This window comes from Ascidiella aspersa, chromosome 4 (genome assembly GCF_963924565.1).
Source record: "Ascidiella aspersa chromosome 4, kaAscAspe10.2, whole genome shotgun sequence".
NCBI classification, from domain to species: domain Eukaryota; kingdom Metazoa; phylum Chordata; class Ascidiacea; order Phlebobranchia; family Ascidiidae; genus Ascidiella; species Ascidiella aspersa.
In genome coordinates this window covers 21,411,252-21,424,481 of record NC_139450.1, presented here as the reverse complement: position 1 = coordinate 21,424,481, position 13,230 = coordinate 21,411,252, and the positions used below count along the sequence as shown (strand labels likewise).

Genomic DNA, 13,230 nt, shown 5'->3' with positions numbered 1-13,230 from the left:
GTGTCTGATAATTAAAACAATAAATCAAGCGGTCTCCGCCTTTTTCTCGCTGAAAACGTCCAGTTAGGCGGTGCTGATGTTTCTCGCTGTTTGCTGTCCGCGTTAATATAAGATGTTGGTGTAAGACAGGGATCGGCCCGCCGCCTCTTTGACAAACTATACACGAGTTCATTTCAAATACTTTTGGGACATTTAACTACGAAAGTCCGAAAAATTTACCATTGCGCAATGGAAGGCTGACAAGTGAGTCGCGGATAAACGGAAAACGTATTCAAAAATATTGGACATATATTGTTTAACAATTTTTTTATTTTTTTTTCAGCAATGTAATAAAAACTTGCAAGAAATTTAAACAAAATGACGTTATGCCAAAAAAAAGTTGCCGACCCCTGGTGTAAGATGTACTTGTATTTTAGCTGACTTGGCAAACAGCGCGGCGCAGATGTCGCGCTAATGGAATAACACCCGCGAAAAACGATCTTCGCTTAGCATTGCAGGTGGCGATAGACGTGCTTGTAATTTAGCGTAGACCCGTACATGGATCTACCAAAATCAATCACCTATACTTCACGGTGGTGTTTTCGTTTTTCGCCTAAAGTTAACGATTGCTCACTAAGCGGTTTTGTAGCTGGCGCCTGGCAGGATTTTGGACGACGCATGTGTTCGGTTTGCGTCTGAAGGTTCGCTTTTGCTGGACGTTAATTCGCTGTTTCTGATGATTTTTTATTACTTATGATGTCAAAAATAGCGATTGTAATGACACTATTTTATGTCGTCATTAACGTCAGACGAAAAAACAGGGAATTCCCTAAGTTGAAAATTCGGGACCCCCCTTTTTAAATTTCTGGATACGCCCCTGTTTTACAATAATAGGTTTGTAAAAGGTTATCGGTCAGTAATTGGCCTCCCGAAAAGCATTTGAAGCTGCAGTAACAGTAATTGTTTCGCTATGGCGATAGGCGGCGTTAATTCAAACTTTCCACTTTATTATGTGGAATAAGAGTTATGCCCGTGGCCCCCCAATCAGCGCTCCGTGGCGCTTACCGCTTTGTGCGAATGAGTAAGAAATAGAGTGATAAGCCATTCATTTCGTTCTATGTGTGTAAGGTGTGGCGCTTACCGGTTAACCAAGTAACAAATGCTCTTGGTCACTGATTGGTGGCCCCCCCCCTGCGTAAGGTAAGCTTTCAATTTAGAATAGTTTGTAACAGAACTTTGGAAACTGTGCTACTGATAGTCTTAAGTATGAATATACCAAAATCAATCACACATATTTCCCCGTATTTTCGCCCACAGTCACAGCAATAAATCGCAAAACAATTTTCTAACATGTGCATATTATAATAAAAAAATAATCTCCACATTTTATTTAAACTGATCATTTGATTGATCAAGTGTTAACATATTTTAAAACTTAGGTACAGTCATGCAAATATGTTTTTCAACATGTTTAAATATACATAGTAAAAACAAACCTGGGCTGTGCAACAGTCTAGCAGAATTCTAAAATTTATATAAAAAAAGCTTTCCCAACTAATTTTCATCACCTTTTCAAATTCAATAGGCATCATTTCCGAAAGCAATCCTGGAAGAGGAAGTTGATCCTTCAAGTCATTGAAGCGATTTTCATCTACACTTTCACGATTTTGCATTGTTTGCGCCTCAGTGTCAGTAACAGCTAGGTAAACCACATAAGAAACATAAATGTATATAAATAGTGCATTATTTGAAGTATGTTGCAATTATGACTTTTTAGGAATAAACTTACCAATTTTCACCCCTGCTTTAGTTTGAAACTCTGGTATAACCATGCCCTCTATAATCTGCTTCATTTCATTAATGTTCGTGTTGCTGGAAAGACCATACATAGCAGCACGAAGGTTAGCGGTTGACATTATGTAGTTTAAATGAGTGTTCTGCAAAACAATGACTACATTTTAATTGCGATCACCGAATAATTAGTTTATCTAGGAATTGCATTTTCGAATAACAGTCTACCCAACATCTGCTCATAACCTGTCGAGGATAGTCTCATAATGACTACTTTTACTATATCATAGTTGTAAAATTTTGTCACACAGTTTTTTGTACAGGGGGTTGCAGCACATTTTATAAAATAAATTCAAAAACTTTGCAGAGAAAATCCATAGGTTTTGGGTTGTTGGAATTTTGGTTAGGGTTAAGATCATTAGGGGAGTTGTGACAAGTTAAGGGTGGGGTTTGGTGTTGAGTAAAAGGTGCTTTAGACAATATTTTAGCTGATTAGGTCATATTACGATGAGTTTAGTTCATATTGCGACTTTTACTTATTAGTCCTATTTTGATGTTGTTCAATTTAAATATTATTGCTGGAGTCTGAAAAAGTATTTCAGAAACAAAACGGGATAAATCCTATGGTCAGCAGACTCAGCACAAAAACAAATACATACAAATCGCTCTTCTGGTTCAAACGACAGGTATAAACCAGTGTTTCGAGAGCAGATACGAGGTAAGATCATCAGGAATAATATTAAAACAAGAATACATTAGCCAGCTTATCTACCAAAAAAGTATAAAAGGGCATATCTTTATGGAATCCAAAACCATGGGCAGCAGTATTCTTTTCTTTATCAGTCAGGGTTTGGCTTAAGCACTCGCCCGCTCGCCAATGCGAGTGGAAATCGCTCCGGGCGAGTGCTGATTGACACCCACTCGCCTGACTGGCGAGTGGCTTCGGCAAGAAATTTAATTAGTTGGTGTAGGACAACTTGTGTTAAGCACCACTAAATCAAAATATTACTTAGCGCCAGTTATAATACGGTTAATCGAAGTCACATTTGAAGCTCGTAATACAAAATCGTTTACCGGAAAACAATCAAATCAAAGACGCCATTGCTGCAGTGGTAAATAGTTACGAGGTTGATTGTTTAACTTAAACGTTGTTAATTTTTAAATGTTTAAAACCATCGTTGACGCCCTTGAAAAAGTTTATTAGACTTGCGATGTACCCAGCGATAATAATTTTACTTTACTGTATTTATTGAATTGTTTGTATACGAAAATTATAAGCAATCGCTGCAGTTTTGGTAACAATAGGTTCTAATAATATTTGTAAGCAGTGTGTTTTAAAGATGTTTTGAGGGACCGAAGCGGCCCACTGAACACTATACGATATTTTAAAATATCGCCTACTTGCGCAACTATAGCTTAGAATTGGCAAATGGTCTACGACTCTACGTAAGTTCATGTCAGAAAATCATTTATATAGCAATTACTATGTTTAGATACGAATCGCAACCATTGCGGACTCCCTTGGAAAATTGAAACGACCCACTTAGGGGCGTCGCGCAGCACAGAACCTCTGGTGCATATGGTTGTTAACTTTGCGAATAAATGGTTTGGTTGTAAATTTACAATTATTTCATTATTTGCTGTTCAACCAGTAACTGTAGTGTTAGGCGAATTGTGGCATTTTGTTTGTGGCGCGAAGCAACCTGCGGTGAAACGTCCTTACGAAAAAAAAGAGAGCGCAAGGATTTTAAAAAAAATGGACAACAGGCAGGCCGTGGCTACTAAATTGACAGTATTATTTTTTCACTAAAGAGGTAGAATCCCAAGGTATTCTAGAATAATAGGTTTCGAATCTAAATTTTTGCTTAGGAACAACACTGACAGTGTTCCACTAACAAGTATATTCACAATAAAACTAAAAAAGAATATATATTTTGCCTATACTGACATCGTAATTTCCTATAAGTAAAGTAAAATACATATAAATAGCAAAGTAATATTAAAATTAATAAAAAAATAAAATCCAATTAAAGCAGTATAGATGAAGAGTTTGAAAAACAAAATTAGGCTGCCAGAAAAAAATATGGCTTTCTGGAAAGGTGATCTAATGCAAACGAGCGCCCTAAGGACAAAGCAACCTGACATTCGCTAAGAACAAGTCGAGATGGAAGAGAAATGCTTAGGGCATACGTGGTATAATTTTCTGCATGTTGATAGTGGATTAGCTATTTTTAACCATTTAGCTTCACTAAAATCCAGTTGACTCATTAATGTCTTTTCTAAACAAATAATTTAAAAATATTCCGAAATAACGGGTTGAAAGTTCCGACCATTGTTTAACAGCAGAGTGCCGTGAGAGCAGCAGTTAAATGAAACGAATATTTTTTGTTTGTCCCAACATTGCTCCACAAAGTTTACAAGAAGCCATTTTAGTACTCCGTTATCAATATGTATTTTACTTTCCTTATAGGAATGACAATGCCAATATAGGCAAAAATCTTATTCCTTTAAAAAATGTCTGATCCTGGTTTTAGTCAAGTTTAATTGTCAAAAAAGTATAAAATACGCAGGGGTGTCCAACATGAGGCACGTGTGCCAAATGTGGCATGCGACTAGGGATGTTCCAAGTAGAATCCCAAGGTATTCTAGAATAATAGGTTTCGAATCTAGAAAAACGAATCCAGAATAGCGAATCCCAGTATTATTCCTATTATTTAACTTCAATTTTGTTTGGGGGAGCGATTAATCTTAACATACCCTACGGGGCCTACAATCACAGCAATAAATCGCCCAAACATTTTGCTAACATGTGTATATTATAATAAAAAAATAATCACCCATATGTTTTAAATTCTTAACAACTGTCATTTGAAGCAGTTGTGTAATCTGTAATATATGTCCAGTTTGTTGCCAAAACTTTATATTATGCCAATATAACAGTGCACAATGAACTCTTTAGCAATTCGTTCATGTTTTTTAAAACAGTGTTGGGTTTTAATGCTTCTTTTTTGACTAACATGAATATGTTATTCATTCAAATAGTGTACTGCAAAGAATACAAAGTTACTGCATAACTTCGCTTAATATTATCCTAAAGTTGACCTTAAGTAACCCTATAGCGCATTTTTTGATGGCCACCACGTTTTACAATGTAATGTTACTTTTGCAACTTAACGCATTTAGGGAAATTGCGAACTAAGCACCTGGCATTACACAATAGTTGCTCGCCCAATAACGCTCGATTGACACTTAATTTAGGCGAGGGTTATCGCGACACGCGTGGTAATTGGTCGCCTGAAAAAATGCTGACAGTGCACTTCCAGGCTACATTCGAAGCAAGCACTATAAATGTGCCGCCACAGCGACACGCCAACTTACCACTTGCGTTTGTAGAACTAGGCGCAACAATCGGTAGTAAAACAATCGGTTCCAAATACCCAAAATAAACAACAACAAGGATTCGATATTCTACCTTGAACATCCCCCTACATGCGGTTACAAATTTTCAACTTAGAGAATTTCCCAGAATAATTTTGCGTTAACCATAATTACACAACAAAGGCGACTTGAACTGTCAAAGCTAGACCATCTTTTAAGAGAATGTGCTGGATTGAGTTTAAAAAATGCCGTGATACACACAAACCTTGAATATTTACAGAAACAGCGAAAAACATTAACCTAACTTGACGTTTTTAGCGAGATAAAAAAGAAAGGCTTGACGAAAAGGCGAAAGAAAAAACTATTAGGCGTTTACGGTCGACCAAACAAAAGACAAAACTGCAAGGTGACTAACAATTTTTTTGTCTTTGCTTATTTATTTCTCGGGTATTTGTGTGTTTAATTGCTATAAACAGCAAAAACATGTTTATAGTTTTTGTTGAGCTGCATTTAAGTAGGACATTATTTAAAAAAAACTTTGATATACTGTCAAGTTTAGATTGTAATTGAAGAAAAGTTATATCACTGTTGAATAAGTTAATATCTGTGCATTTAATGACCTATAAAATGGCAAGTTTTCCAAAGGTATATTTTAGGCCAAATTTCAGCGAGGCTATGAATAACGTAACTGCCAAATTATAAAGAGGTCTTATAATTAATATAATGCCTGGCAGCAACAGTATATTCATCGTAACTGCCAAATGATGGTGATCACTAAAGGCACTTTGAATGCTTAACCAGATTATGTTTGTTAAAAGTACAAGTAGAACACAACAATGTTCTATGAAGAGTTCAATATGTTGCATTGTACTCATTATATGGGCAAAATTTTACCATGTTTATCTGTGTAAAGTTATCAAAATTTCTTGCAAAACGGCTTCAAATGGCCATTATTTAGAGTTGTAAGTTGTAACTGATTGTTTTTTTATAACAATATAAATTTGTTAGCAACTTGATTTGCTATTAACCGCTGTTTTATCACTAAAGGATGTATTCAATATTTTAGGTAAGTTATTCTACATTTATTCACGCTATTCCAGAACATCTTGAGTTCTATTATGATCATGCCTTTAACAACAAGCAGAAAAAGGGAAGAATAGAACAACTTGTACCAGTTACAGTGAAATACACTATACATATATACATGTTATTCTTTTGAGCAAAGAGTAATGCCAAATATATGTAGGTTTTTTTAATTTTTGGGATATTTTTGCCAATTTAGGCAGTAATCCAAACCATAGTTTTCAATTTTTTTCTGGACTATATTGTTTAGTGATAGTGAGTTTGTACTTACATTGTTGGGATTAAAAGTTATAGGGTGGGGGCAGCGTTTTGGGCCAGACCAAAAAAGAGCCCCAGAAGATGTTTTCTGGTCACTGGGAAAGTTGTGAAGTAACTGTTTGATGTTGTTGTGGTACAACTCCTGCAAATTTAAAGTTTTAAACTCCAACACAGTGCAGATCTTTACAAATTGTTATTTACCTGAAATCGTAATCTTGCCCATTTCACACAGTCAGAGAAGTCCAGTGGTTTTACTTTCACCAATGTTTCATATAATAATTCAATGGTGTTTAGTGGTTCACAACCAGGTAACTTTAAGGTTCTTTCAAAGAATTTGGCATCATTAATGTACTGGTTCACTGTTTCTGAAGGATTATAGAACAAACCTTGAAACTCATCACGGGCCCACTGTAAAAATTAAGGGTTTAAAGCAAGAGTAGTTAGCGCTTTATAAAAAAAAGTTTAATGCAACAAACCTGCAAGGTGTGTTCAATAGCATTTGGAAAGTTCTTCAATGTACAAATTGGAATGGACTTTTCTGGGGGATCTTGTGATGAAGAATATGATTCGGTAAGGTATGGTAGGACTACCTGTATGTTACCCTTAGTTCCCAATGTCCCAGATTCTAATAATGGTTTAAGGTGGTACACACATCTTCTATCCATGTAAACTCCTTAAAAAATGTATTTCAAGCATTAGTACATAGTCAGACAAACAAGCAAGCAAAAAATCATACTAGCTTGAACATTGTCTAGGGCGTTTGCAACACCATCAAGTTTATTGAAAAAATCATCATTGTAGACATCCTCTGTGTCTGGTCCAACTCTGTCCTGATGAGCAATCACTCGAGCTAGTGGGTTCATCTTTTTGATTGCTTGAGATGCACAATCAGACTTCAGTTTCTGTAAAGTTTGCAGTCTTTATAATAGCAACATTACAATCGTAATACAAAGTCATCAGATACAATGTGAATGTGTCATCAGAAAGGAAGAATTTGTATATTCATGAAACAACTATTGATTGATATTTAATTGTTTCCTTGAAAATTGAAAAATATATTTTACATAGTGTTGACCAAAAAAGCAATATTGAATTTTTTACTTGGCTATTATAAATTTGATACACACAAATTAAACTTTATTTTGTTCAGAAACAAAAATTAAATTGTTTTGTATGCCTTGTATCAGTGGTTCTCAAACTGTGGTATGCGTACCACTAGTGGTACGCGAGAGCTTTTTAAGTAGTACGCGAAGATTTTGGCGTTATTTTATTGTATTTAATCTACAATTTGCCATTCTTTGCAGTAGCTAAAACTACTATAAATACCCGACAATATAACAATAAGTTAACTGTAGAACAATTTCACGTTGGCATTATTGCGTCATAGTTGATCCTAACAAACAAAACTAAGCAACTGATGAGATGAGCTCATTAGTAACTGGAGCTATAACAGGTTAATAGATCAGTATAGTAAGCAGGATATATTTTAAGCATGTCGAAACGAAAATATAATCCAGAATACATCAAGTATGGGTTCATTGCAATCGAACATGCAGGAGAGTGTTTGCCACAGTGTGTGGTTTGCATGAAAACCCTTTCTAATGCGGCCATGAAGCCAAGTTTGTTAAAACGGCACCTTGACTCAAATCATGCAGAAAAAAAGAACCGACATCAGAGTTATTTTGAGCGACTTGGGGAGAACACGAAAAGACAACGCCTAGACAAGACAGGCCAGTTTCATCAAAAAAAAGTAGGGATAGTAAAATCGTCATATGAAGTGTCTCTTCTGGTAGCTCAGAATATGAAAGCTCATACAATCGCTGAGTCCCTGGTTTTACCAGCAGGGCCATTCCGTGTCAATTCACACAGTCAAGAAATTCAACCTCTCCGATTTCCCTTAAATTTCACACACATTTTCACTAACCTATATAATGAACACCTGCAAAATTTGAGTGTAATTTGTCGACAAACGCCAGAGTTCTAAAGCTTTTAGTTTGGGGGCGTCTGCCGAGGGGGCGCAATTTTTCTATTTTGGACCATGTTTGACACCCTATTACTGCTAAACTAATTAAGGTAACAACCCAATTTTTTCACAGATGATAGTACTTCTACCAAATATTAAAAAACAACATAGTTTACATTGTCACTCTAAAAGGTCAAAGGTCATGGACATCCAAAGTTGGCCATTCCGAGCACTCTGCTAAAATTTTCCCTAATTTTGAAACCTCGCAAGACCCCATTTTTGATTGCAATTGGCTAAAAATGGGTTGAAATGTTGTTTATAGAATTCTCTCTGAACTGCAAAAATTTTAGTACAAAATATTAAAGGGGTTGGGAGATATTTATTGTGAAACATGGGTTGAAATGTAAAAAAGCAAAAAGTGGGGTCCTTTTAATATCCCGGTTACCCATGACCCCAGTGAAATATTGCACTGAAATTTTGTCCACATATTTACTAAGATATGACAAGTCTACCATGCAAAATTAATTCATGGTTCTCAATGTTTTCTGATAGAAATGCTGTGTCAAATTTGGACAAAAACGCGAAAAATTACAAATGAAAAAAAATTATAATGTATTTGTAATTGTGTTTTTAACAATTGTTACCTCATAAAACCAGGGCTGGGGAGCCGGAGCCGGAGCTGGAGCCCGGAGCCCGGAGCTAAGCATTTTCTCTGGAGCCGGAGCCGGAGCCATTGTTATTATTTTTGTGGAGCTGGAGCCGGAGCTGGAGCCATTTTTATTATTTTTGTGGAGCTGGAGCCGGAGCTGGAGCCATTTTTATTATTTTTGTGTAGCTGGAGCCATTTTTCAATTTGTGGTGTTAAAGCTAAGAAATTATATTTTGTTCCATCTCCAACGTTAGTGAGACAAAAGCAATTTTTAAAACTTGCCATTGAATAAGTGACTGGTGGCACCGGAGCTGGAGCCGGAGTCATTGGGTTTATGTTTGATGGCTCCGGAGCTGGAGCCGGAGCCAAGGGATATGAGTTTTACTACTCCGGAGCTGGAGCCGGAGCCATTTAATAATTGCCTGATGGCTCCGGAGCTGGAGCCGGAGCTAATGCTATTTTACGGTGGCTCCCCAGCCCTGCATAAAACGCAAGTGTTATACTTGATAACTGTAATGTACAAGTGTACAACTTAATAACTGGAATATTTTTCTATTTTTTTCCATATTACTGTATAATTTTAAAAAAATTTGCATTTCTCGCCAGGCACGCCACATTTGTTGTGCTATGTAAAACCTTATTTTCTGGAAAGGCAAAGAATTTACACTAGAAAACTAAAACTCACTTTTATACTATTCAAAATTGTGAAATAAAAACAACTTGATTGTGATATAGATGCTGACATAATTACATTGCCAAAATGGGAGGGGCAAGAGTTTTGAAAAATTAAGCTAATGGGGGTGCGGCACAAAAAGTTTGAGAACCCCTAAATAGAGGTTATCAAATTTTTAGTTTAAATACAATATATTGTTTAATGTTATAAACAGTTAGATGAAGACATCAGAGTTATACCTTTCATAATAAGGTTCAAGCAAATAGCCTCATAGTGATCAAACGAACTTAACTGAGCATCTGAAAAGCCTAGATGACTTTATTGAATCATTGTGTGACACCTTTTTCTTCGAAGACTCATCACTTTATTAGTTAATCACAATCAAGTTACTTGAAACAAATTAAACGTAATTTAGCTGTTGATGAAGTCGTAATATTACTAGATTTTGCTGAGAACTACTCATTTATTGTCCAAGATGTCGTGGAGCGGTTCAATAGTAATCACTCAACAATCCTTCGCCCTTTTGTAATATACTACAAAAAATATGGAGCTTCAATGTCAAAAAGCTTGCGCTTGCAATATCAGATTATTTGGAACATTTAACAAGCACAGTGCATGCATTCATTGACCAAATAATTCCAATTATTATCAAATCACTTGGTTCTCCAAAAAAAAGATCTTTTTCAATGATGGTGCTGCTTTACAATACAAAACCCACAAAAAAGTATTTTTGCAATCATTCAATGGAGTTTGGAACTGAAACTGAGTGGCATTTCTTTGCTAATTCTCATGGTAAAGTCCGTGTAATAGAATTGGTGGAACCACCAAAAGATTAGCTGCATGTGTGTGTAAGTCTTCAAGCAACAACCAAATTGTACCAATCAGAATCAAATCTGCAAGCCATATATTGGCCTACATTTGTATCATTTTTCGGCGGTTGTAATTGACCTTGTTTCACATCCACAAGGGCAAATGAAATATCATCTGACAGTCAACGCATTTTTAAAGACTGACATGATTGTGGAATGAAGCTATGATGTCTTTTTTGCCTGTTGTTGTTTTACACCATGCATATCACTTTTCCAATTCAAATTTTGTGTTGAGGTCTTTAATTTTAGTTGAGGAAAGCCAAATATATAAAATCCCAGAACTGAGATCGTGTGCCCATTGGAAAAGGTCTTGTAGTGTAAAAATTTGGTTGTTGGTTGCTACTTGAAGACTTGCACATGCAAAAAAGTCTTTTAGTAGTTCCACCAATCCTATCACATTTACTGATGTTCAAATGGAACCCCTACACGGCATCTTGGACAACTCAAAAAAATTAAGTAATATTACAACTTCATCATCAGCTAAATTCTGTTTATTTTGTTTTAAGTATATTTTTAATGAATTGCTAATGAAGCAATGGGTCTTCAAAGCAAGAAAGGGGTCACACACTGATTTAATAAAGTCATCCACGCTTTTAGATGCTCAGTTAATTTTGTTCTATTAATATGAGCCTATTGCTTAAACTTATTATAAAAGATAAAAAACTGGTGTGACCGTCTAACTGTTTATAACATTTAACAACATATTGTATTTAAACTAAAAAATTGACCACCTCTATTTTAGGGGTTCTCAAACTTTTGGTCCGCAACCCCATTGGCTTAATTTGGCGAAACTCTTGCCCAATGTAATTATGTCAGCATCTATGTCACAATCAAGTTATTATTTCACAATTTTGAATTGTATAAAATTGAGTTATAGTTTGCTGCTAGGTTTAAATTCATTTGCCATTTTAGGTTTTACAAATGAGAAAATAAGGTTTTACATAGCACAACAAATGGGGCAGTGTGCATGGCAAGAAATGCATGACTTTTTTGTAAATTATACAGTAATCTGGCCAAAAAATAGAAAAATACTCAGTTTCAAGTTGTATATTACAGTCACAAGTACAACACTTGTGTTTTGTGAGGTAACAATTGTTAAAAACACAATTACAAATACATTTTAATTTTTTTTCATTTGTAATTTTTCGCGTTTTTGTCCAAATTTGACACAGAATTTCTTTTAGAAAACATTGAGAACCATGAATTAATTTTGCATGGTAGACTTGTCATATCTTAGTAAATATGTGGACAAAATTTCAGTGCAAATTTTCACCGGGGTCATGGGTAACCGGGATATTAAAAGGACCCCACTTTTTGCTTTTTTTCATTTCAACCCATGTTTCACAAAAAATATCTCCCAACCCCTTTAATATTTTGTAGTGAAATTTTTGCAGTTCAGAGAGAATTCTATAAACAACATTTCAACCCATTTTTAGCCAAATCCAATCAAAAATGGGGTCTTGGTGAGGTTTTAAAATTAGGGAAAATTTTAGCCAAGTGCTTGGAAAGGCCAACTTTTGATGTCTATGACCTTTGACCTTTTAGAGTGACAATGTAAATTATGTTTTTTTTTTTAATATTTGGTATAAGTACTATCCACCTGTATAAAAATTGGGTTGTTACCATATTTAGTTTAGCAGTAATAGGGCGTCAAACATGGTCCAAAATAGAAAAATTGCGCCCCTTCGGCAGACCCCCCCAAACTGAAAGCTTCATAACTCTGGCATTTGTCAACAAATTATGCTCAAATTTGGCAGGTGTTCATTATATAGGATAGTGAAAAGGTGTGTAAAATTTAAGGAAAATCGGAGAGGTTGAATTTCTTGACTGTGTGAATTGACACGGAATGGCCCAGCAGCAAAAATCCTAGTCAAGAACCTGATCGGAGAAGAGGCAGCGGACAAACTGAACAGCGTGTCCCTTTCTAACGATACTGTAAAACGACGTATTCAAGATATGTCTGTTGACATTGCTGAACAAGTGATTGCTGGAGCAAAAGACTCAAAAGTTTGGATTTTCCATTCAACTCGATGAGTCAACAGATGTCTCCAAGTGTAACCAACTGCTAGTTTATGTCCGCTTTATCCAAAATGACACGGTAAAAACGGAGTTAATGTTGAGTCAGGAGCTGGCTACTACAAAAAAAGGGAAAGATGTATTCAACATTTTGGACAATTTTTTCAAGAATGACCTGGATTGGAAAATGTTAGTTGGATGCACGACCGATGGTGCTCCAGCAATGCTTGGAAGAAAGTCAGGATTTCAAGCATATGTGAAAGATGTATCACCAAAAGCTACCTTTGTCCACTGTTTTATCCATAGATTTGCACTTTGCGCCAAAGTGCTTCCTTCTGATTTAATGTCATGCTTGAACAAAATCATTAAGATTGTGAATTTTATAAAAACATCAGCTCTAAATACTCGGCAATTTGCAGGGCTCTGTGAAGATGTCGGTTCTGATCATAAGTGTCTTCTCTTTCACACAGAGGTTCGCTGGCTTTCCCGCGGGAATGTGACGATGAGGGTCTTTGAACTTAGGCATGAATTACTGACCTTTTCCAATGAGAAAAAACACGACTTTAAATAT

At 35.8% G+C, this 13,230-nt stretch overlaps 1 protein-coding gene and 1 pseudogene across 3 annotated transcripts in view; one reads left to right on the top strand and one right to left on the bottom strand.

Annotated features, from left to right (window-relative positions):
• The window catches only part of LOC146148642 (ubiquitin-like modifier-activating enzyme 1), a 62,499-nt gene that overhangs the window by 13,368 nt on the left and 35,901 nt on the right, over positions 1 to 13,230 (bottom strand). For all 3 annotated transcript variants that reach the window (XM_083387493.1, XM_083387492.1, XM_083387494.1), the window contains exons 13-18: positions 7,226 to 7,391; positions 6,966 to 7,162; positions 6,691 to 6,897; positions 6,503 to 6,631; positions 1,769 to 1,916; positions 1,548 to 1,678 (exon numbers count right to left, since the gene is read on the bottom strand). In XM_083387493.1, coding sequence (XP_083243619.1) covers positions 1,548 to 1,678; positions 1,769 to 1,916; positions 6,503 to 6,631; positions 6,691 to 6,897; positions 6,966 to 7,162; positions 7,226 to 7,391 — 978 coding nt within the window. The remainder of the gene's footprint in view (positions 1 to 1,547; positions 1,679 to 1,768; positions 1,917 to 6,502; positions 6,632 to 6,690; positions 6,898 to 6,965; positions 7,163 to 7,225; positions 7,392 to 13,230) is intronic.
• LOC146148645 (zinc finger BED domain-containing protein 5-like) lies at positions 7,982 to 13,159 on the top strand (annotated as a pseudogene).